Below are 26,562 nucleotides of genomic sequence, written 5' to 3' on the forward strand. Positions count from 1 at the left end.
ACATTCATTTTCGCACATTATCCTATCATGTTCCCTCACAAGTGATTAGGTATACTTCCCTGTGCTATATGGCAGGATCTCATTGCTTATCCACTCCAAATGGATAGTAGTTTTCATCTACTAACCCCAAACTCCTAGTCCATCCTACTCCTCCCCCCCTCCCCTCAGCAACTAAACATCTCTTCTCCATGTCCATGTTTGTTTCTTTTCTGTAGGTAGGATCATTTATTCCATATATTAGATTTCAGATATGTGATATCATATGGTATTTGTCTTTCTCTTTCTGACATTTCATTTAGTATGAGAGTCTTTAGTTCCATCCATGTTGCTGCAAATGGCATTATTTTGTTCTTTTTTACAGCTGAGTAGTATTTCATTGTGTATACATATCACATCTTTTTAATCCATTCATCTGTCGATGGACATTTAGGTTGTTTCCATGCCTTGGCTATTGTGAACAGTGCTGCAATGAACATAGAGAGAGGTGCATGTATCTTTTTCAATGAATATTTTGTCTGGATATATGCCGAGGAGTGGGATTGCTGAGTCATATGGTAGTTACATATTTAGTTTTCTCAGGTACCTCTATACTATTTTCCATAGTGGTGGTACCAATTTACATTCCACCAACAGTGTAGAAGGGTTCTCTTTTCTCCATACCCTCTCTAGCATTTGTTATTTGTTGACTTGTTAATGATGGCCATTCTGACCTGTGTGAAGTGTTACCTTACTGTAGTTTTGATTTGCATTTCTCTAATAATTGGTAATGTTGAACATGTTTTCATGTGCCATCTGTATATCTTTGGAGAAATGTCTATTCAGGTCTTCTGCCCATTTTTCTATTGGGTTGTTGGGGTTTTGGGTTTTTTTGTTTGTTTGTTTGTTTTTGCCTTTTGTCTTTTTAGGACCAAACCTGCGGCATATGGAGGTTCCCAGCTAGGGGTCTAATCGGAGCTGCAGTCGCTGGCCTGTACCAGAGCCACAGCAACGTCAGATCTGAACTGTGTCTGCAACCTACACCACAGATCATGGCAATGCCAGATCCTTAACCCACTGAGCAAGGCGAGGGATTGAACCCGCAACCTCATGGTTCCTAGTTGGATTCGTTTCTGCTGTGCCAAGACGGAAACTCCAGATTTTTGAGTTTTTTGCTGTTGAGTTGTATAAATTGTTTGTGTGTTTTGGAGATTAAGCCCTACTTGGTTACATCATTTGCAACTATTTTCTCCCATTTTTTTTTTTTAATAGTTTCCTTTGCTGTGCAAAAGTTTGTCAGTTTCATTAGGTCCCAGTGGTTTATTTTTGTTTTTTATTTCTGTTGCCTTGGGAGACTGACCTAAGAACATTTGTACTGTTTATGTCAAAGAATGTTTTGCCTATGTTCTCTTCTAGGAGTTGTATGGTGCCCTGTCTTATGTTTGAATCTTTGCCATTTTTTGTGCATGGTGTTAGAGTGTATTCTAGTTTCATTGATTTACATACAGCTGTCCAGTTTTCCCAGCACCACTTGATGAAGAGATTGTCTTTTTCCCATTTTATATTCTTGCCTCCTTTATCAAAGATTTATTGACCATAGGTGTCTTGGTTCATTTCTGGGTTCTCTATTCTGTTCCATTGGTCTATCTATCTCTTTTGGTAGTACCACACTGTCTTGATTACTGTGGCTCTGTAATATTGCCTGAAGTCTGGGAGAGTTATGCCTCCTGCTTGGTTTTTGTTCCTCAGGATTGCTTTGGCATTTCTGGGTCTTTTGTGGTTCCATATAAATTTTTGGATTTTTTGTTATAGTTCTGTGAAAAATGTCATGGGTAATTTGATAGGGATTGCCATGAATCTCTAGATTGCTTTGGTTAGTATGGCTATTTTTAATGATATTAATTCTTCTAAACCAGGAGCATGGAATATCTTTCCATTTCTTTGAATCCTCTTTAATTTCCTTGATTAATGTTTTATAGTTCTCAACATATAAACCTTTCATCTTCTTGGTCAGGTTTATTCCTAGGTATTTAATTTTGAGAGGTGTGATTTTAAAAAGTATCATATTTTTATATTCCTTTTCTAATGTTTCATTGTTAGTATACAGAAATGCTACCAATTTCTGAATGTTAATCTTGTATCCTGCTACTTTGCTGAATTCTTTGATCAATTCATGTAGTTTTTGTGCAGAGTCCAGGATTCCTACTCTTTAAAAAGTTGTGAAACTAAATCATCTCTTAAATTTTAAATTCTAATTCACAAATTTTTACAACTGGGACAAAAGTTAGGACTTGTATTATCTGCTGGTATATAACAATGCTACCACAAACTTAGAGGCTTAAAACATGCACATTTATTATCTCAAAGAGAAACTGTGGGTCAGGAGTCCAGGCACAGCTGAGGTGGGCCTTCTATAAGGCTTAAGCCATTGCACCACACACAGGTGAGTTCTTATCTGAAGGCTCAGCTGGGGAAGAATCTTCTTTCAAGCTCATGTGGTAGTTGTCAGAATTCAGTACCTTGCAGACTGTCAGACTGAGGGCTTCAGTTTATTGCTTACTGTCATCCTCAGCACCTTGTCCCCTGGATCTCTGTAGGCAGTTCACAGCATGGCAGCATGCTTCCTCAAAGCCAGATCAGAAAATCATCTGACATGAAAGCTATCATATGCAATGCAAATCATGCATATAATCGCATACATCCCACCACCTTTTCCTATTTCTATAGGGTATGAATAAGTACAGATCTTGCCCACACTCAAGGGTAAGGAATTACACAGAAGTGTGAAAGTGCCCACTCATTGTTTGTTTTATTTTCTTTCTCTGCATTAACATTTTTCACATTATTTGGGAGTTGAAGAGTAGGAGTCTGAGAATGTAAAAGCCATCTTGGATTCTTCTTCATTACTAGGGATAGGTGAAGACCCTTCTGTATTTAAAATAGATGGTTGTAAATAGGATAAATGGAATAAACAATAACTGAAAGTTATATAAGTTACATCACACAAAAATAGGTATTGAATCTCTTTCTACCACATATTAAACTAAGCTTATTATAATAGATTTGTCTTGTTATAATACATTGTGTTTACTAGATCCTCCCTGGAGAACTTCTCTGTTTATTTTTACTTTATGTATATGCTGAATCTTCATTCTCTGATATGCAAATATGTTTCCCTTTGGCTTTAAGATAAGCCAGATTAATTTCTACAGTGTTGGAAATTATTTTCAGCAGTGCCAGTGTGATACTATACAGGTTATAATATTAGAGATACTCATTGTTAAGCAAGGATGTACAAATATTAATGAATGATAGTTTTATGATTACAATGAAACTTTTATGCATTTGCCATTCTTTTAAGATGTACTCATGACTAGTTCTTTCCATCTACTATTTGATCTATTAGATATACTGTAAGACATATTCATATTCTATGGTATTTAATACATATGTACATATGTGATAACTGATAAAATTGCATTAGGTTTGATATCAAGTGTATTTTCACTTTTTTTTCCTTGTCTAGGGCCACACCCACAGTATATGGAAGTTCCCAGGCTAGGGGTTGAATTGGAGCTGTAGCCGCCACAGTCACAGCAATGCCAGATCTGAGCCACATCTGTGACCTACACCACAGCTCACAGCAACGCTGGATCCTTAACCCCCTGAGCCAGGCCAGGGATCAAACCTGTGTCCTCATAGATATTAGTTACCGAACCATAACAGGAGCTCCTATTTTCTTCATTGGAGAATTTACAGTTTCTGTTTTATAAATTGTCCTCATAATACGTAATTTGGGGGACATTATATAGTCAAATAGATTTTTGCTTCTATCAAGTAACATCCTTGGATGTTTGCACCATTTGCATGTTTTACATGAGTATTCACTCATACACAGAATATTTATTAAGCATCCATCATGCAACAGGAACTGTGTACAGGTTGTGCAGTGTCGTTTTCTCATTCATAATTCTATTTTACCCAATTTTTTAAAGTGAAATAACAATCATCCTGGTTTAGAGGTTTGCCCAATGTCTCACAGCTAGAAAGCGAAGAGCTGGCATCCAAATGTGGATGTCCCTTTATGTGACTCTATTCAACTAGTGGTATAAAAAATGTTTACTCTCAGGAAGAATGAAATCTTAGTCTTCATCTAAATTAATGTCATAAGAAAATAAACATACTGAATAAAATTGCAAATAATCCAAAAATGACCATTTCATTCATTCATTCACCTTTCTTGCTTATATTCACTATAACTCCCTGCTATCGAAAAGATTAGTGATTTAGCCAAGTGCAGAGGTTGGGATCAGAGAGGGAAGACTAGTTAAGGCTGCAGAGAGTGGGTTCCAGAAAAAAACATTTGTATCATTGAAGATGAGAGGGACTTTTGGGGGACAGAGGAAATAAATCCAGGATGGTTAGAAGAGAGAGAACAAAGGAGCGAGGTGTCAGGGGCAGCTTGAAAAGCAGGCAGGGTGAGGATTAGAGGATGTTTAAAGCCATGTTTAAGGATTTCACATTTAGAGTAAGATCAATTGGGAGCTTTTAAAGAGCAGCAACGTCAGATTTGCATTTAAAGATCACTCCAGGTACAAGATGAAAGATAGATTATAGGTATTCATGCGATGATTCGGGGAGATAGCTTAACTGTTGATAGCTGCAACTAACTGGATGGACCTCAAGAGCATTATGCTTAGGGGAAAAAAAAAATCAATCTCAAAAGGTTTCGTGCTTATGATTCTACTTATGTAACATGCTTGAAAGGTGAAACCAAAGCGATGGAGAATAGATAAGAGATTGCCAGGATAGGGGTGTGTGGGCTGAATACAGAGAGGTGGCTCAGGCATTCCGGGGTGATGGAACAGTTCTGAGTCATCACACACATCTTCACATGAGGTACAATCACAAAGAGCTGTATGCCTATACACATAAATTAGTGCAGGCTAAAAACATGGTGAAAACTAAATAAAGTCTGTAGTCTAACAGGCACCATTGCCCACATCTTAGCTTTGACAGCATACCATGGTTATATAAGATCTCATCATTAGATCTCACCATTATACAAAGGAAGGGACTCTTTGTACTATTTTTGCAACTTCCTGTGAGTCTACACTTATTTCAAAATAATAAGATTTTTTAATAAGCTATTGTCCTACAACAGGCTTAGGTTAGAGTGGGAATGGTGGTGGAGAATCAGACAGGCAATTTTCTCTGGGCGTGGTGGCAGTCACATTTGCAAGTCCCAATGCTGGGATTTTGTAGTGAATCAAGGCACTTGTGATGTTAGGGTGCTTTTGCTGAACAAATACTAATTGAGCAAAACAGCAAGATTTTGTCACTATGGGGCTTTGCAGCCACAAAACAGTTGAAAACTTGTCTACAGAGAGTGTTATACCAATGTCTGATGCTCCTACCGGAAGACCAGTCTGTGCTACTAAGAAGTTGAGCTACTAAAAGGATTGTGTTATCACTGGTGGGCTGTCTACAAGTTTGGTTCCATCTTCATACCATCTCTTTTCATGTTGATTTAAAATGTCCTTTCTTCCCCCTCAACTCCCATTTTACTTTCGAAATGAAATGTTTGAATTTTTTGGGGAAAAAAGATTTGTTAAATCCTCGTTGCCACCGAATTTTATCACTTGAAATTCTGAAACACCACGGACCGAAAAACGACTTCGAAGAAGTGTTTTTCTCCTTATTTATGTTATTCTTACTTAAAAAAAAAAAAAAAAAAAAAAAAAGCTTTCCATTGGAGTGCAAGTAACAATATCACATATCTTTTTCAAAGCTGGTTTAGGTAAAGTAAGTGGGGTCTTAAATATTCCTTAGAAATTGAGGTGGAAAAGATAAACTGGTCAGATATATATGCTCTTATTATATAAATTCAGGAGATAGTTTAACTTTCTATCTATTTATATGGCTGTTTATAACTCTACTCAGAGTTGATGGTATCTTAGGATAGCCTGCATTTGATTATAATAACGTTACTATTACTGAATGTCTATTGTATGTCAGCATTACTGAAGTAAAAATACGAATCCATTTTTTTAAATTTACATTTTTAAAGATGAGGGCATTTTGATTTTCTGGGAAATTAACTTGCCCAAATCCACAGACCTAGTAGATGCTTATCTAATAGTTGAAGGTCAAATATATGTTTTTTACCAGTGTACCTCACTGTCTTTTATGAATTATTAATACAGGAAATACACTGTTTTATGAAGCCTTCAAGGTTTTTTCATATGTATCTGAAAATGAACATAATTCTTTCGAAAAAGAGCTCTATATAATCAGTATCCATTTTATTTATTTGTTTCTTTAGCAATTTGAAATATATATGTAATGGGCATGTAGTTGTCAGTATATGTATGAATGTGTGTGTGTGTGTGTGTGTGTGTGTGTGTGTGTGTGTTTAGGAGAGAAACCTGAAGATCATTAGCCTTTGGGCAGATTTTTTTCCTAAGCAGTTTGCTTCTCTGACCCATTTATTACCCCTGTTTAATTCATGACTCCATCTTCTTAAGAGGAAAATAATCAGGAGAAAGCAAAATGGAGAAGTGGTTACTACTCTATTAATTTGGAAGGTGCTGAGTAGGTTAGCTTGACAGTAGAAAGAAAATAAATTGTTTGGTGCATATTCGAGTGAGGAGAAGTTACTCAGTTCTCAACTTGAGAACTAATCAAAACATTTTCCTTAGAGATAAATGTCCTGAATTCTCTTCCTGAATATATAACAGAAAATGCCTTAGCCTAATCACTCAACCACTTAATTCTCTCCAATAAACAATTTCTACCCCTTTCTTTATTTTAGGGGAAATTAATTATGAATTAGTAGTATCTATATAAATATATAAATTTCTTGAGAGTCTAGGTCTGTATTTTCTGTTACTTATATTATGGCTTAATATTGTGTAAGCAAAAATTTGAAACTCTCATATACTAATCCTAAAAATTTAATCTGGAGTGTGTGATTAAATGATTTAATCTGACTTTATTAAAACCACAGTGTAATTGAGATACCATAACATATATGCATATATCTGAAAATGCTCTTCAAAATGAAATACAGATAATTATGCTATCACTCACCCATCATGAATATTTAATATATGTCTGGTATATTTGCATGGAAAACAAAGTCAATTATCAAATTTCCTGGCATTCAAGAAGAGCTGTAGAATTGTAGAGTTTAAATTATGGTTTTGAAAGAATGACTTAATTTATCTACCAAGTCTATGGACTGTATCCCGATTATTAAGTGTTTTAGAAGAATGTTTATAGTTTTATTTAAAATTAAGAATCATTTGTTTGATAATCTTGTAGCTCTCTTTCTTTTATGTAATTTGTTACTTGAAAGAAATGAAATGTTTAGCAGTCTCATCAGTTAGAGAGTTGGCAGTCGAAATAAAGAGCCAAGACTTGACTCTTGACAACTCAAAATACAATGAGCCTGCCCACCCTAGAAAGACCTTGAGGAGAGGGGCCATGTTTCACTCAACCTTGTATGCCCATTTTGGCCGCTAATTGGATCTCCTTTTTGTGTCACTCTTAGGTTTATTTGGTTAAAAAAAAATCAATGCTTGAGTTTGTTTGTTTATTTGCTTTTAAGAAAGTACTTACAAGGCAATATGATACCCTATTTTTTCCAGCAAAACAAATAACCAAGAATGGTATCCACCATGAAACAAGGCGTTACATTTTATCAGTTTCTTAGAATCTTGTGCATATATATAATAGCAGTGGGCATATATATATTATTTCAAGCATCTGCAATAGATCAAAGTTACTAAAACTGCATTCTTAAAAAAACTTGGAGCTTAAATTACGCTATCTTCTTCACTGTTCACTTGGAGTATTTCATTTCCAAATACAGCAGATAATTTTATTTTTCTTGAATTTATTTTAACTTCATACTTAATAAGTCATATATAATCCATATATTTTGATATCACTTTGTCTTCATAGGTAAAATATAATTCACAAGTTAATAATAAAACATACATCACTCCAAATATTAGGCAATAACTCCAGTGACTGGGTAACAATGATGTCAAAACTAGGGGAATAAAATATAATATTGAGGCTAGAAGTAAGGAATTATTCTAAATCCTAACACCAATTTAACCACTTATACTTCTTGAATGTTTTATTTGTTGTTAAGAAAACAGTAAACTCAAATTCAGTGGAATTTATTCCCCCAGTTTTTCTTTTGTTTCCATGGTTTTGTCACCATCAAAATTTACTTAATATTCTCATAAATCAAAACTTAAAGAAATTTTACGATAATGAGAAAAACCCACATAACTCTGTTGGTTATAACTCAGGAATTCTCAGGAATATTCTCACATGCTGTTTGAAGTCAATATGCCTATGTGGTTGTTTCAGTTTTAAATAAACAATAGCAGTTGAGATGGCGCTGAAGAAGAATTTACATATGAAGGACTAATTCTTCTTTGTTAAAGTGAAGAATCAAACATCAGCTCATTTCCACCATTATTGAAGGCCTACTATGTACCAGTGAGGATCATGGTATCCATAATTACACCCATCCATCACCTCTCTCACCCCCATGCTCTTTATATGACCCATCACCATCACCACTGCCACCTCAGAGGGACAGTCAAAAGGACACTTGCCTTTCATGTTTCCCTTCACCTCCCATTCAGTCATTCTTAAATGCAACAACCCAAGTTATCCTCAGTCAGATCTACCTTTCCCCTGCTCAGATCTTCCAGTGGCTTCCCACACCAGACAGAGTAAATGTGCAGTTCTCACCACACCTCCAAAGTCCTATATGCTCTGTCCCTCACTGCCTCTCTGATCTCCTTTCATACCAGTTTTCCCTCATGTAGCTGTAACCACACTGGCCATTGAACTGCACAGAGACCTTTGCAGATGCTGTTCCCTCTACCTGGAATGCTCCCCAGTTATTCACATCTCTTGGTCCTCCACATCCTTCAGGTATTCCTTGTCACCTGAACATCTTGGCAATGCCTGATACCCTATTAAAAATTGCAGTTCCCTCCTCTAATGCTTCCTATCACTTTGCCCTGCTTTATTTTCTTCTTCTTCTTATCCTTTGCATTTCTAATATCTAATATGCTATATATTTTATTTTTGTTGTGTTTATCCTACTAAAATATAAGCTCCATGAGGGCAGAGATTTTCATTATTTGTTGTTTTTGTTGTTTACTTCTGTATTTCCAGCATTTAGAATAGCAACTGGCACATGGTAAACAATCAGTAATCAATGGTTGTATTAGGAAATAAATAACAATATTATTTCTGATAGTAAATATTCATTAATCTGTTGTTCTCCATCATTTATTTTGCTAAATACTTTAAATCTATATTGCCACTTTTTTCTTGAATAAGTATGTATATCATTATCTTTGGTGAAAGACACAATAAGAAAACTAAAGCACGAAGAGGTATTATAATTTATTCAGTCATGTCTTTTAAATGTTTGAGTGTTTATCTCATTGTATACTATATAAGGAGATATTTTTGTTATTATAGTATTTTATCAACTCTAATATTCTCATGATTTTACCTTTTAACATTTCATTATTTCGAATGTACCTAATACTTGAAGGCATGTCAAAGTTTAAACTGCAAGAGATTTTTTTTTCTAAGTGGCGCAAAGAAAAATTAATGATCTTGTACCTTCCACAAAATATAGTAAATTAAAAACTTCTTGAGAGCAATATGCCTTGCTTCATCTCTGAATCCTTGATGCCCATCACAATGTATAGAATGAAACAAACACCAATAAATATTTACTGTATGAATAAATATATTTAGTAATCTTTCTCCTCTTGCTTTTCCTATCTTCCTCTGTAGCTTTATCCATAAAACTTCTTAGGGCTTCATGAAGGCAAGTAACATGAGAACAATCCTGAACCTTCTATTCCCAGTACTACTCATGTTGTATAGCAGTAAATATGGATGGGATTAATTAATCTAGTAGTTCCTAATAATGACCTCTCTTATAGGCAAATAATATATTTGTACTTGATACTTAAAAAAATGACTTTAAATCTTTTGTCAGATAGTTAATATGGATTACACAATGGGTTTTGGAGTCAAACTATCTGTATTAAAATCCTGGCTTTACCGCTTCTGAACTGTGTGAAGTTAGGAAATTTACTTAACCTTTCTGTACATTAGTTAAGCATGTACAGCCTTACTGCACTGCTAGGTAAAGCCAGTTAAATCCCACATTATTGTTTGCTAATTGTTTATTGCCTACTTGAATGATGGATACTACCACGGTTTCTTGATTTTATAGTTTTTTTCCTTAAGGGTTCTTCCTTTAGGGGAATTAGACAAGCCATAAACCGAAAGAAATTAGCTCAAAGAGGACCACTTCCTTTAGTCTCAGCAGCAGTGGGCAGACCACTTTTTTGTGGATAAAATTCAGGTTCTCAATATTCCTTTCAAGTTAGTGTGATTAAGTGTATGCCTAGGGTATTTCTCTGTTATGAACTTTCACCCTTTGGAAAATTACTGCATCTCTTGGTGCTTCAGCTTCACCATATGAAATTGATCATAATTAATAGTACAGATTTGTCATCAGAATTAAATGGGCCAGCTCCTGTAGTAGAACAGTCCCAGAATTATGCCAGGTCCATAATAAGTACTTAGTAACTACTCAACTAATCCAGGCCATCGTCATACCAATAAAGTATATGTGAGCAGTGGTGGCGACATTTAATTTCCAAATTACTAAGAGTTTTTACATATGTGTTTCTGTGATTAATTTTGTCAAAATTTTTAACAACGGCATAATCCTAACAGAAAGGGAGGGATTTTGATAGACTTGTTTCATCTCCAAAATGAAGATAAGTATAGCTACCTGAGCAATACTAAATTAGAGCACATACACACAACACATACAGCACAGTTCCTGGCCTGGTAGAGGCTAAATAGGTAGCATATAACTGTAAATAGATGCCCCCCAAATCTTATATTTTACCTTATTATCTTACATGATAAGGCCATTGCAAGTTGATGTTTGTTTTCTATGACAGATAGTTTCCTTTATTTATAGTAAGGATAATAATCTAGGAGAGAATCAGGTAATATAAATGGATCAAATTACACAAGTTAAGTTTACCCCCCACAGAGCTGAGAGTATGTGGAATTTTTTTTTTTTTTTCTAGAGGACACAGAACCAAGTATTAATACGTGGATTCTGAAAAGAATTGGAAAATTTTATGACTGGTAACATTAATGTTCCTTTTTAAAAACTTTTTTAATTAACCAGCTGATATCTGTAGAGGTCAGGCAGAATTTCTTTTTCCTCTACCCAGAGCGCAGCACAGGTAGCCCAAAGCCACTTGCAGCATTGTTATATTATCTTGGTTTTCTTATTTCCTCTATCAGGCCCTTGGGAAGATTTCTTCAATAGTTGACCTTGGATTTAAATAAATACTGGGAAAATGAGGACAAGTAAATGCTCCTGTAGTCAACCAAAATATTTTGGGTTGGAATGAAGTTAGCATCAAAGAAGGGTTTATAAAGGGAAAACCATGAGGGGAGGTACATGTTTTAAAGAGGAAAGGGAAAGCTGAAAGAGGAGAATCAAGAAGTTCCATTGACTCCATGAGTAGAAAGAACGCATTTCTCCTATTGTGAAGTTTATGCTATCTTTGATTCCATAGTTTATATCCTGTCTTAAGTATTAGACTTTTTTAGAGGATGACTGTATTAGTCTGCTAATAATAACATCTTGTTACATTTTCTATTACAATTCTATTATCTCACTGAATTCTGGATAAAAAATATAGAGTAATTATAGCTATGAACTCCTAATTTTACAACCAAATACCATGGACTAAGTGGCTTAAATGATGGAAATTCATTTTCTCATAGTTTTTGTGGCTGAAAGTGTAAAATCAAGGTGCTGGCAGGATGGATTTCTCCCGAGGCACCACACTGTGACCTCACATACTCTGCTCCAGTATCCTTGGTTTTCTCTCTTCTTACCAGCTCTGTTGCATTAGACCCCAACCCTTAAGAATTCATTGAATCTTAATTACCTCTTTAAAGGCAGTATCTCCAAATACAGTCACAGGTGGAACAGGGCTTCAACATAGGAATTTCTGGGGAAGACAACTAAATCCATTAACAGTGTCAATCCCGGATAATAAATATGTTTTGGGATCAGGAAAAGCAATGTTTTATTAGAATCGTTTTAGTTCCTTTAGTCTCTTCTTAAAGCGTTATGGAAGACTTGTAGTTATAGAATGCATGAAATAGTTCAGGATGCTATTTTTGAAAGTGTGTTTTGAAAAATATGGAATATGGAATTAGGGGACATTGTTTGACTTACTACTTGTGTAATTATGTTTCACTTACCAGTTGAGCCTATGTTTTCTCATTTGTAAAATTAGGAATTCATAGCTATAATTATATTTCTTAATCAGAATTCAATGAGATAATAGGGATAAAACATTACAAGATGTCATGCACTTTATAGGTGTTGGTTATTCTCACTGTTTTCCATCCATATACTCTACAGAGTATAAACTGTAGTGATATTCAAAATAATATTTATTCTTCTCAAGGCCAGCTGAAGAAAAAAATTAAACAAAATAAACCAAATCATAAGAATGAAATAAGCCATGGACAGTAAATTTCATGAGATAAGAGAATTAAAAATGTATTTTGGAAAGAGTTAATTATGAGGGAGAATGTTAATATGGAGGGTTTTTGTTGCTTTTATGAAAATACTAATCTGAATATTCACATTGAACACAATAACAATGACAAAATAATCAGAAAAATTGCACATCTTTGATAAGTGGGTTTTTTTTAATTTATTTATTTTGTCTTTTTTTTTTTTTTTTTTTAGGGCTGCACCCATGGCATATGGAGGTTCCCAGGCTAGGGGTCAAATCAGAGCTACAGCTGCTGGCCTATGCCAGAGCCACAGCAATGTGGAATCCAAGCTGCGTCTGCCACCTATACTGCATCTCATGGCAACCTCAGATCCTTAACCCACTGAGCGAGGCCAGGGATCGAACCTGCATCCTCATGGATGTTGGTCGGGTTTGTTAACTGCTGAGCCATGACGGGAACTCCCCAAGTATTTTATTTAATCATTCGCTCAAACTTACTTTCTTTTACACAGTAACCTTCCCCTGATACACAGGCTCAAGCATATGAGGCACTTAAAAACACAAAGCTTTATGAAACTGTATTGTCAGGAAAGTTTCAATAACGGAGTACACTGGGAAGGTGTCATCTTGCTTCCCCCTTGCTGGAAGACAGACAAGGACAAACTCTTTATAGCATGTGATATAGGTTGGAGCTTTGCCAAAGTGTGTTGCTGTGACTCTTTAGTGACTCAGGATCTTTTTTCACAATCTCTAGCAATAAGACAGGGTCTTTCTTGGGCACTGGTGACAACATGTATATCACTGGTGGTACTTATTCTGCCAAAAGCTGGCAGTGAGCAGAGCCCTTGGGAGTCTTACATGGCAGTAAGCACGAGGAAAGGGATAGGGGATCAGGGACAGCTTTTAAAATTGCCTTTTATTCTGCTTAAAGTCAAACGGAGTGGTATGACCCTGCTCGTGGCCATCTCTCTGTGGCACAGTTCTGAGGAAATACGTTCCAGACTGGTCCTGAACATTAGTATTTCTGTATTAGAGTCAAGTCCTTGCAGTGTATTTCAGGATGAATTGAACTTTAAAAAATATATAGCTGGGGAGTTCCTGTTATGGCTTAGCGGTAGGGAACTTGACTAGCACCCATGAGGATGCAGATTCAATCCCTGGCCTTGCTCAGAGGGTTAAGGATCCAGTGTTGCTGTGAGCTGTGGTATAGGTGGCAGACGTGGCTCAGATCCCGCATTGTTGTGGCTGTGGTGTAAGCCAACAGATATAGCTCCGATTCTACCCCTAGCTTGGGAACTTCCATATGCTGCATGTGCAGTCCTAAAAAAATAAAACAATAAAATAAAACAAATATATATCTGCATGTATATCTCTTTATCAGTGTCATTGCTTCACAAAAGTATCTTTAGTTAAAAATGATTATTCTGAGATAAGGTCATCTGGGGAAAGGGGGCTTTGAATTCTCCCTGCTTATTTTCTCTCTCAGTTACCACTTTACATTTTCTTAATTTGCATTTGTAAAGTAACTTGTCCAGTGCATCAACCATAGGGATTCTTAGCTTACCCACTTGCTACTTTCTTTCTATTTCTCCTTTCCCATCTCTTGTGAAAGTCTACAGCAGGACCATCCTCTGCTTCCTTGACCTGTTCCTGATCTTCATCTATCTTGGCTGAGAGCTTATTAACTCGTAGTCGGACACAAGGCTAAAAGTTGAGGAAATGATCGTGACAAAACTCACTGTAGTATATAACCCTGTCTTGTTAAATTTGAAAAAGTCCCTTGATGGAGATGGCTTCCAATCTAAGCCCCGCAGAATATGTAGGAATTACCAGGTGGCAATGAGGGCAGCAACACTGCAGCATACACGAGACCCCGAGGTCAAAGGAACAGAGGGCAGCTGGGAGACTGCTGGTAATTGTGGATGGTTTAAGAGAAGAGGTAGAAGGTGGAAAAGCATCATAAATGAGCTGCAGAAAGAAACTCAGAAGGGCTATAGCATGAAGAAAGGGAGTTGGCCCTTGTTTGGAGGGCAGATAGAAACCGTTTAAGGATTTTAATCTGCGGAGTAACATAGTCCAGTGTATACCCCAAGAGATGCCTCTGGCAAAAGATCGAGAATGGTTCCCATAGGGAAATTTCAGAGGAAAATATAGAACACTAATTTTCATTATGTGGTGCTAATGTTAAATACATTTTGGTGGGATACTGTCATCTTTAAAAATCTGAAATCTGGATCATTGTGCTCTACATAAGACAAATCTATCAAACTTGGCAAGTTTGTGATCACAGCCAGCAAAAATCTTGGGATAATATGTCATTGCTCCTTGTGCAGGATTTGTGTGATTGAGATAAGGGACTGGAGGATCTCTCACCTCATGTGATGGTATTTTTATCAGAGTAAAAATAATTGGAAAACAGATCTCTTCTCCCAGAGTGCTGTAGGCCAATTAAAGTATCTAACTGAGGAAGGGCGAATTTATTTAGGAAGCGTTCTTTAGTACCTGTGTAATTCTCAAGAAGAGAAGGAAGATGATTGAAAATAAGAGCTTCTATTTTACTATTAATTTTTAAACTAGTTGAAAAACTTCTTGAACAAGTAAAATTGACCATGAGATTATTTACCTAATATAGCTAACTGCCATGAATCTCCATTTTACATGATCAGACTAAAAGACAAAGTGCTTTGTTTGAAACAAAAACTATGGCTCATTAGCAATGAAAAGATTTAGAGTCCCTGTTAAAAATTTAAGTTCTTCAAAACAGTCCCTTCAAAAATACAATGGAAGATGGCATTATTTAAAATGAAGGAGTCAGAGAAAATACATGAAGTTTTTAACTATTGCCTGACTACTCCACCAAGTAGTATGAAGTCAAAAAGATTTTTTCTGTTAGCTGGAAAATTTTGTACCAAAAAATGTGCTTATATCCCACCAGTGACTCCACTGACAAATATTTTTAAAGGCTATTGCTTCGTATTCATTAAAATTATATTGTTTAATTTTAGTATTAATTAACGTTAATAGAGAATATTTAATTTTCAAGTTATTAAATTTTCTTAATTTTATATTTCTTTTTAAAACATTCATATAATTTTATGCAAAGTATATATAGAATGATTTTTATTTATTTATTGGTTTTTTTGTCTTTTTAGGGCCTCGCTTGCAGCACATGGAGGTTCCTAGGCTAGGGCTCCAATCGGAGCTGTTGCTGCCAACATGCCAGAGCCACAGCAACCGCCTGATCTGAGCTGTATCTGCGACCTACACCACAGCTCAGGACAACGCCAGTTCCTTAACCCACTGAGCAAGGCCAGGGATCGAACCTGCAACCTCATGGTTCCTAGTCAGACTCTTTTCTGCTGCACCTCAATGGGAACTCCTATATGGAATGATTTTTACTATTTATAATTTTAAGAATTCAATTTCACTTAATATTTTTAAATATGTTGTTAAACTTTTTATATTTGAATTGTGTTAAAAGCTTAGTGCCACTAGTTATTTTTTCTTTCTTTTTTTTTTTTTTCCTGGTCTTTTCATCTTTTCTAGGGCCACACCCGAGGCATATGGAGGTTCCCAGGCTAGGGGTCTAATCAGAGCTACAGCCACCAGCCTATGCCAGAGCCATGGCAACATGGGATCCGAGCCACGTCTGCAACCTACACCACAGCTCACAGCAACACCAGATCCTTAACCCACTGAGCAAGGCAAGGGATCGAACCCACAACCTCCTGGTTCCTAGTCAGATTCGTTAACCACTGTGCCACGACGGGAACTCCACTAATTTTTTTTTTTTCTAAATGCTGAATTTTTATTTTCCAAAAAGTAGGTATTGAGATATCCATATTGACATTTTGCTCTGGTGTTGCTTTTATTAGGAAAAATATTTAAAGGCTGCTGTTTTCATTCATTGGTAGTCGTGGTTCCGAACATGGATAATGCCGACTGGGGAAAGAGAAAAAGCTTTAAGTGAGACAGAATCAACCAGACCTGGCAATTTGGGGGATATAGGGGGTATGGAAAAAGAGAAAAAAGGACACTCTGCTTTCTTGCATGGACTTTGAGTAAGTGTAGTTCTGAAATCACCATTCACATAGACAGGAATGGAAGAGAAAAAGAGGAAGAGCAGCAGAGGAAACAGAAGAAGCAGCAAGAAGCCAAAGGAGCAAATAGCGTGACTTCAGAAAATGCTGTTATTTCAGTGATTAAATAAGGCTTCAAAAAATTCATTCCCTCTCCCTCTGCCATGCTATCCAGTTTTATACACACCAAATACACTGTGATGGATTTGGTGCATTCTCTGGGGCTGCTGAGTCTAGCTGACGACATAGTCAAGCAGACCTTGAATGAGAGCAAGAGGTTCATCACAGGACTCCTTTAAGTTTCCTAAACCTGAGCTACTTTGAATCTGACTAGAACCAGGCTCCCTATACTTTGTTATTGTTGTTGTTGTTGTTGTTGTCGTTGTTTAAGCAAGTTGTTGTTAAGTAAGTGAGTTTAGGAGCAGTTTTCAGTCTTACAGTTACCAATGCAGTGTATGTATGTGGAGCCCTGGTGAACTCTTGCATTCCTATAATGGGAATATGAATATATTTTACCAGAATGATGATTCTCTGCAGTGATTATTTCTATAGTATTGTTAGGATATTCCTCCAGAGGCATTGTAGATTTAATCACCTGTTAATAGCTGGTCAAGGAAATTAATCACTTTTATTTGGAACTTGGAATACATTGGGAAAATGCCACTAGAAAAATCTAGTTAGAAAATAATGTATGAACGCACTAATTGGAAACTGCTTATATTTTTACATCAGTAAATGGCAAGTTTGAAAGTTTTGATATCATGGGTCAGTCCTGAGAGCATCAGACTAAATCACCAAGCTGCTCTAGTTTGTGTTGAGATTATACTCAGAACTGCTCTTTACTTTTTAGCTTGTAAGCAATTTAATTTCTGATTTTTTTTTCCTTTCCCCTACTTGCTGCATCTTTAGCAGCATATGTTACACTTAATGTGGAAATAATGCTTTATATAGCTCTTTCTCGTCCCATAACTGAGTTGGAAAAGTCTAAGAAGAAGGCTTTAAGTTTTACTCCCCTAATTGTCCAAAAGACCTGAAGCATGAAGAAGCCTCCCAAAGAGGTGAATTCTACTGTAACTTTGTTTTTTGTAGTTGGAGTTGAGAAGAACCAAAACTAGCCTTCGTTTAGCATAAGGCAGATGACTGTCTTAATACTCAAGTGGCACTCTTGCTATTTTGGTGCTGGCTTATTTTTCCCATGTTTACAGCTCCTTGAATTGCCAACAAAGAAATGGCTTCTGAAGTATTAGGATACCTTTAGATGCCACTGTGAACAAGCCATGTAGGTGTTTTCTTTTGAATTTTATTTCAGAAATCTCTACCACAGGACCTCTTGGCGCGGGAAGCACTACCACCAGCACTACCCTTCGGACCACAACTTGGGGTGCAGGCAGGAGTACCACCCCCTCGGCATCAGGAAGGAGAAACCGGAGTACCAGCAGCCCGTCTCCAGCCGTTGAGGTACTTGATGATATTACCACACACCTACCATCAGCATCATCCCAAGTGCCAGCTCTAGAAGAGAGCTGCGAGGCTGTGGAAGCTCGAGAAATCATGTGGTTTAAGACCCGTCAGGGACAGACAGCAAAGCAGCCGTGCCCTGCAGGAACCATAGGTGAGTCTGTGCTACCTGGCCAAGCTAAAGGTGCATGTTCCTTGGGCTCGCTTTCTAGCTTGCTTTCTTTTTTCTTTTTGGTTCCTCTTTTTTTTTTTTTTTTTTCCCAGTTACAACTGTTTTTGTTTTTGTTTTGTTTTTTTTTTTTTTGTTACATCACATTTGATTAAATTCTGGACTCAACTAAATTCCAGTTTAAAGGAACGTATTTTCAGAGTTTGAGAATGCAACCTGAAGAACACAGGCAAGGATTTGGTGGGAGTACATAAGATCTTCCTTAAGCATGAGGTCTCTGAGTCACATTACGGTCAAACTATGGATGTCCCACCTAATCCAGAGAGCCAGCTCTTCTTTGCTACAGCCTGGAGTGAATCACTGGGTTGGTGGGAGCTAGTTCTCATGCTTGTCACCAACTGTCAAATATTGATGGCAGAAAACTAGGTCAAGAACTTCTCTGTTAGAAGATGGTCAGTGAAACTACCTAACATTTTACCAAAAAGAAGATATCCTTTTTACTGGTCCTCATAGCTGTCTGTTAACAGTCAGAGGCTCTTGACCTTCTTAGGGATGATGTTGGAAGGAGCCAACCTCCACTAAAGAGAGCAAGCCTGCATTGTTTTCTCCAGGGGGCACTTAAGAGCTGGAAAGCTTTTCACTCTGCCAATCTTCCTTTTTTTTTTTTACAGATACGATTCATAATATTCTCAAAAGTTTGATTTCTTATTGTTACACATATTGATCTTCATAAACTAACACTGGATACCTTGGATAAAATTTGCATTATTCTATAAAATATGTAAATAAAACAAATGCACAGTAGATGTCACTATACTAGCATTGTTAGTGACTGAGTCTTTAGGTGTTATTGATTCAATTACTCCAGCAGGTTTGTCTTTTTAGAACGTTTCGGTGTGGTTATGTCCTTCTGAATTCCATGCTGTATGATGTGGTGGGAAGATCAGAAGTTAATATTGGGCTTTATAAAAGTACATGTTCTTTTTTTTTCAGCAAAGTGTTTAAAAATAGTCTGAAACCTTCATTCCCTTTATAGAGGGGTGCAATGTTTGGTAACAAGTTTTCTGTAGTACTGGAATCAGGAAACAGCTTGAACTTCTTTCTCTCTTAGCACTGCCCTCTTCTTCCTTCATCTCTAAAAGAGAAATAACACCCTTCCCCCCCTTTTTCAGATGTCGGTTGTGAAGGTTAGTGAATACTTCATTTGAAAGCAGTCTGCAAACTAAAAGCACTATGACCCTTTCTCTAGCCTCTCTAGCCCCTCAAGCCCAGTCTCCTCTCATTTGCATTATTATAACAGCTTCCTCATCACCTCCACATCACTCCCTTGACTCATTCCATGCTGCTGCCACAGTTATCTTTCTAAACCTAAATTACCCCTCTTGTCTCCTCTGCTTAATGGTCTTCATTGATTTTCTAGCATCATAGATGCCAGACAAGGTCGTTTATGATCTGGCTCTGCCAGCCTTTCCAACTCCATTAAATAGAACTCCCCTACCCTGTAGACCTAAGTTCAAAACACTCCAGGATGCCCAGAGACAGCACATTCTTCCTCTGCCTGGAATGCTTTTACCCACCTTGTTTTCCTGAAAAACCTGCAAACGATTCCTTTAAGATTCAACTGCTGCCTTTCCTCTGAAAAATCAAGCAATAGGTCGCCTGAAGGTGGGTACCACATTCATCTAATTCATGAAGTTATTCTCTGTACCTGGTGTATTTGCCAACAAGCGCTTTAAAAATATTGAGCATTTGTTTGTTGTATTACATTCTCCAACACCAGTTGCTTGCCAGTGTTTAATTATTTCCATGTAACGATCACAATCTTACCTTTGCTCGTATTTAAACACAACCTGGATATAAAGTCATTGTAAGAAAGATGGTTTGAATATTTGAAGCATACCAATTTCTTCTATTATTTTAGGAGTGTCAACCTACCTCTGCCTGGCTCCTGATGGAATCTGGGATCCCCAAGGACCAGATCTTAGCAACTGTTCTTCTCCTTGGGTCAACCATATAACCCAGAAGGTAAATCATGGGATTGACAAAGAAGGCTTTGCCAGGTCTAGCTCCTCTGTTGATTATAAATGCTGAAAACAAAAGTCAGTATTTTTAATTAATGTAGAAAAAATTATCCCATTTTATTTTAATTTAAGATTTAATGGCAACCCTGATATGCTATGAGCTAATTCCGGAATTTTGTTGTTCTTAAAGGGCAAATTCATGTACTTCCTCTAAGACAGGCAGTATTGCTTATAATAATTTTATTATTAATAAAACTTTTATGGTATTGTGAACTACAGCTATAAAAGTCCAAGAGGTTTAATAAATCAAACAAGCAAATGCTTCTAGCACACATATATATGTATTTTCAGGTGGAAATAATACTTACTAAAAAAAAAAAAATAAGTCCACCTTTGGAATCTTAATCCATTTGATAAATGTTCTGTAACCCAATCATTTATCAGTGTTAACAGCATATACATGTGTGACAGAATCTTGCAGACTCAAATTTGCAGGGCTTATTTGGTTGCAATATGTTGAACATTTTTATTATTAATGCACTGTGGGGCTTTGAATTGATTTCATTACAAACAGAGACCAGATGTGCATTTATGCCAAAAGGGCTATGGGATGAATCCTTATTATAGCAATTTGTGCGGATTTATGCACTCCTCAAATGGAGAGTCCTTCTATGGTACATTCGTTATACCAAGGAATTTCTGAAAGCGATTTTTTCCTGAGAAATATTACAAATGATGGCCTTACTGAAAGCCTGTCTGTGCCATTTGCCCTTTTCTCTATTTGTTTTTAACCAGGCTGATCCTCAATAATATACTGCATAATAATGCATAAATATCTACCCAGTAGATCATTTAGCAGATGAGCCATAACTATCTATTTACCCTAAATCATGGAAGAACAGTGGTTATATTGACTGCAGTTCCCTCTTACATATGCATCTCCATACTTGTTGCTATTCATAATGATGCTTCTCCAATTTCAGTACTGTGCCTGCCACAGTTTTTATGTCCTTTGATTTTATTACAATGTAGCTCAGACCCCAGGGCAAATAATTCTTGCTGGATGTGATCAGATTAAAAGATCAGTAGCCAATCTCCTTACATTAGCAACTTTTACAAAATATTCCCTACATACTTAGCCCAGGGGTTAATGTTAATTCAGTAATAATTCACCTAGAAAGCTGAGTGTTTTCATGGTAATTTTTGAATATAGTTGGCCTATTTCATTACAGAAACTATTGGTGACTGTAACTGACAATGATGCTTAATTCCTTTCTTTCCTCTGCAGACCTGCTAATCTTATAACAAAAGAGACTATTCCTTGCAGAGACCAGACAGCTGTTACCCATTTAATTTAGGGATGGAATGTTTTTTGTGTGTGTTTTTTTATAACAAATATGTTCCATTCTTCCAGAGCATTTCTGTACAATCCTGTAGAGTCTGTAAAATTATATTATAGTAAGATTATACAATTTAGGTTGTCGGAATTTATAATAATACCTTAGCTTGATTACGTATAAATTTATAGACTCTTCAAAAGTATAACAGGAGGCTTTGAGCCCTGTGAATTGGGTCATTGTTGGAAATGGTGTTTAGCTGGGTCTTCCTTTATCAAGATGTCGTGTTTAATTAGTCAAAACACTTCCACAGCAAACAGGTTATATGGCCTTTATATCCCACAGCCACTTACCTAATCTCTCTTCACTTCTCTCCACTTTTACCTGATGTGTCTCTTTTACCGTCAACTATTTATGCTACTCTTTAAGCATAAATGGTAGTGGAACAGGTTACCACAAAACTCCAGTGCTTTTAAATATTAATACTGTAAACCTCTGAGAGAGAATTTGTAAGCAGTGTTCGCGGCATCATTTGTCGCTGTTTTCTCTCCCTCCTCCCCAAAACATTGTCTACAAAATTCATCCCTTGACTCATTTCCCTCCTTAGTACATGAGTCCCAATAGCAAACTGATGGAAGCTTTGAAGAGGGTTTGTTGGCAGCTGTGTTGGGCAGTAAAAGTGAACTCACCTGCAGGAAGCCAGAGCCAGTAACAGGTATGGAGCTGTTCCCATTCCCTAGGCCTGTGGATGCCAGATCAAAGGAATGACAAAAAAAATTGGAAGCAGGATGTCCCTGAGAGAGAGAGATGACCAAAGACAAGAGCCACAGCCCAACCCCAGGCACCTTTTCAGAAAAGATGTAGGGGAATACTCTGATCTCACCTCCCATCCTCCCTCTATCCACCTGCCCCTCTTCCCCAATGGCCAAACCCAAACCAAAACCAAAGAGGGGTATTCTTAGTACATCAGGTAAGTCTGCCTTCTCCTTGGGCAGAGACAAGGATGGAAGATGGCAAATGGCCTTGAACTATAGCAGGTAGAAAGTACCCAGCAGAGTTCACCCCTCCTCCCTTTCCCATCTCCCTCTCTTTCTCTCTTTACTGCCCTCTCTCTCTCTCCTTCTTCTTTCCTCATCCCACCATCCTATTATCCTGACCTCCCCACTTTAGTATATTTTTATGCCTTGTTGAAAAGTTAAAGTGCAATAGGGATCCGTAATGAGTCCTTCATTCTCCCATTGTAGTTCTGTGAACCTCAGACTTTTAAAGTAGAGAGATGCTTTTTATCCACAATGAAAACATAGAGGAAAAGAGAAAGAAAAGGTGATTCAGTCATTTAAACAGTGGATTCAGTTTCTCCTCTCCAAGAGTTTGTGCATGACAGTACCCTGGAATATGAGGCCCCTCCCATGTGGCCTCATCATGCCTATGGGGAATTCCTCAGGGCTTTAGAGGAGAGAACAGGCTGGATCTGACTCTACACCTTTCCCTTGGGGAGGAGCGTTCATTTTATTATCAGTGCTGTTCACTCACTCTATGTCAGGGATCACTGTAGGCATAAGTATACACACGTAAATGAATCCGGATGCTTACTTCAGCTGGAAAAAGCAAACTTTAAATTTTCATTTTCATTAAGAAATGAACTATGTCTTTTTTTTTTCCTCTTGCAGTTAGTCCAGGAGGGAGAAAAACAAGCAAAGAATCTTGATGGTTTCTTTTGGCCACTTATATACTGGTGAAATGACATTAAATTTTTAGTACTATTAGAGCATAGAGCATAGCTTACATTTCACTAGCCTTTAAAGTCAAAGAAATTTGTTGCAGACTGGCCAGAAAACTTTCATAATTATGAGGTTTTTTTTTTCTTTTTTTTTTTAAGCCTAATTTGTGCAGAAAGGGAAAAGCAATCAGTGTGTACAAACAGACATTTACCTCAGCAGCAATGGTGGGGTGTGGGAGCGGTGAATGAGAGAGGGGTTGGTAGGTGGACAGCAAAGTAGGTAAAAGATAAATAGATGATTGGATAGAGAGAGAGATTAGATAGATGGCAAGGTAGATACATATGTCTTCGAATTAATGTTTTTTTGCAATATTTTCCTATTTTTATTGGAACCTAAAGAATTAGATTGGAGCACTGCCTCCTGAAAAATATCCTGTTTTCTTACCTTTCTTAGGACTGTTTAATGAAATCATAGTCTTTGGCTTCAACTTGATCTCTAGCTTAGACTCCAATTTTCAAAATAGTTTTTGTTTTCTATTTTACATACCTTTAAACAACTCATTGTACTTTATAATCCCTCCTGTCTCAATTTCAATTTAAATCTCTGTGAAATTACAGTTGTGAAGAGTTTCCACATTTATTTACATGTAAAGTAAGATCTGCTTCCTACTTCATTACCTGGTCCAACTGTTATATGGAAAAGAAATGCCTGTTGTTACCAGTAGAGAGTCTTTCTATTTCTAGCAAACTGAAATATCTTTTCTTTTGTTTGCACTTAAGCTACTGACAGATTTTGAGATAATGTAGAGTCCTTCCTGCATTTTCTAAAGGATGATGTGAAGATCTAGAAATAATGCTGCTGCTTTACAGTATAAAATAAACCAGTTATCTGCTTTGCAAGACTGGTTAAATCTGTAACTCAGATCTTAATGTCTCCATGCTTTTAGCCTCCGTGAATCTACTATGGAATGGAAGTAAATTGCTTGTTAATTTTATCAGAGGTTAGTGGGATTTCCACATCTTCAGGTTCATTTAACCAACATTCAGTTGTAACACAAAAACATTTTATTGTTTATATACCTATTTGACTGAGATTTAGAGAAAAACAGAAAGATCTTTCAAAGAAATGGGAGCTTTGTACTGGAACCCTATGAACATCTTCTTCAAAAATTGTTTTGGCACCTGATTAATGATTGATGCAATAAATCTCATAAAATATCAAAGCTTATTTCAAAGAAAACTGTTTTTACTTGCGTCAAAATTTGAAACATAAATAGTATCCACCTCTGTCATAATTATTAAACTTAACTACAGCTACCAGGTTTTGCCTCCCCTGTTCAATCTCTGGATATAATCCCACTGTTTCAACACAGGCAGTAATTTACTAATCCCTACAAAACTTATAAAACTTCTCAGTGTGCATGGACTTATTTCTGAAAAATCATTTTAAAAGAATTTGATAGGAGAAATTTTAGTGATAGACATGTAATGAAGTCTTTAAGCTAGAATATGTGAAATAACTATTTCAACCCCACCTCTCTGCACAGAAGTCTTGAGGCAGGTTCAAGAGATGTGTATGTTTTGCATGGAAATAAGATAATGATAACTGTGGTGAGAGAAATAAATAAGACAGTCAGAAAGAAGAGTAGCTTCTGGATGCCCTTGGAAGGAATATGGTTCGTGAGGGCCTGGCCTGGAGAAGCAACATTTGAGCTAAGCTCTAACGTTGGGTCTCAGTGGCTGTGGGAGAATTGAGTTGATGGCACCACCACCATCAACAGCAAGAAAGCTGGAGATGACTCTTGATGCCTCCCTTTCCTTCCCCTCACTCATCCAGACAATAGGCCTGTCCCCAGCCATGGGAATCTCTCCGAAAGCAGCCACTCGTCACTTCTCTCCACTGCCACTACCCTGATGCACTGCTTCTTCCTCGGCAGGTTCATCACTCCTGAACCCTCTAATCCATCCCACGGAGTGTGATTTCAAATATAAACCTGATTAGACCACTCCTGTTGAGACTCTTAGTACCTTCACTTTGCACAGTGTCTCAATATCTGCATCATGACGTCCAAAGGGGAATGACGTCATCTGCTCCTTGCTCACCTCTTCAGCTGCCTAAAGCCCAGTCACAAGTATCCTCTGTGCAGGGCCCTTAAGGGTCCCTGCCTTTCTCTGCCTTGAAGCCCCCACCCTCATCCCAGCCTAATTCCTCTTTCCATTTCATCTCAGATTAAACATTCTTTCTCAGAGAAGTGTTTCCTAAATTATTCCCTAACTTCATATACCAGGTTCAAATGCCTTTAAACTATTCTGTCCACTGGGAGTCTATGTTGCACTCCAAAAATGAAAATGTAATAGTTGTGTAGTAAGTTAACAGCCCTTCCCACTGCTACCACAAAAGGTCCTATTGTTGGGAAACATTTTACTTGTCATTTCATCCCCAGACTTTAGCATAGCACTATTAGGAATTTAAATTTTGGTTAGGAGACAAATGAACATGTAGACTGAAGGAACAGTTGTTGAAATTATAAATAGAGACATTTTATTTATTTAAATATATGTATATAATATATACGCACACACAATTTTTGTCCTGTAGGTGTCAATATTGAATTCTGAAGGTAGAAAAGCATGCTTTACCATTCTGAGGATACTACCATTAGTATCCTCTCTTTGCCCAAACCATGGTTATTCTAAACTTCACTTTTTACAGAGCATCCTTTTGGCTCTGTCCCCACCAGTCCTCAACAGAATTTTGTCTTACCTGGTCACCCTCAACTTACTTGCTACTTTCTGTTGTTTTCCTACCTAATTTCTAGGTGTTTGGTATTATATTCCCACAACACCCCATATGCATTTCTGTCATTACAATTGCATTGTTGAATTAATATTATCTGCCTTTATGTATCCCTCTCCCCATACCAACTGGTAGAATGTGAGATTTCAAAATGCAAGAGCTGTAAATAACAACTGTCCTTATTAACTTAGGAAATAACGTGTCCAAATGATTGTTGAATTGATGAAAAAAATGTTACTACTATTTATTCAATTTTAAGAGCAAGAGAGAATCATAATGAAAAACTAGTTATATCAATTTTCATTTTACTTTAAAAACATGCTTTTCCCATTTTTGTTATAAACATCCTTATAACTTATTTGTTCTTAAGTTTGGT

At 36.9% G+C, this 26,562-nt stretch overlaps 1 protein-coding gene across 50 annotated transcripts in view; it reads left to right on the top strand.

Moving 5' to 3' along the window:
* ADGRL3 (adhesion G protein-coupled receptor L3) overlaps positions 1-26,562 on the top strand; it is an 812,688-nt gene that overhangs the window by 629,349 nt on the left and 156,777 nt on the right. For 38 of the 50 annotated variants that reach the window (XM_084972370.1, XM_084972365.1, XM_084972348.1 and 35 more), the window contains 2 exons: positions 17,994-18,296; positions 20,233-20,336. In XM_084972370.1, the coding sequence (XP_084828496.1) occupies positions 17,994-18,296; positions 20,233-20,336 (407 nt within the window). The remainder of the gene's footprint in view (positions 1-17,993; positions 18,297-20,232; positions 20,337-26,562) is intronic. The other 12 variants (XM_084972368.1, XM_084972352.1, XM_084972364.1 and 9 more) reach the window with 1 other exon arrangement.

Source organism: Sus scrofa, chromosome 8 (assembly GCF_054392235.1).
Source record: "Sus scrofa isolate SSC_HxYL_T2T_F1_AM1 chromosome 8, Sscrofa_HxYL_maternal_Yorkshire_Landrace_v2.0, whole genome shotgun sequence".
Lineage (NCBI taxonomy): Eukaryota > Metazoa > Chordata > Mammalia > Artiodactyla > Suidae > Sus > Sus scrofa.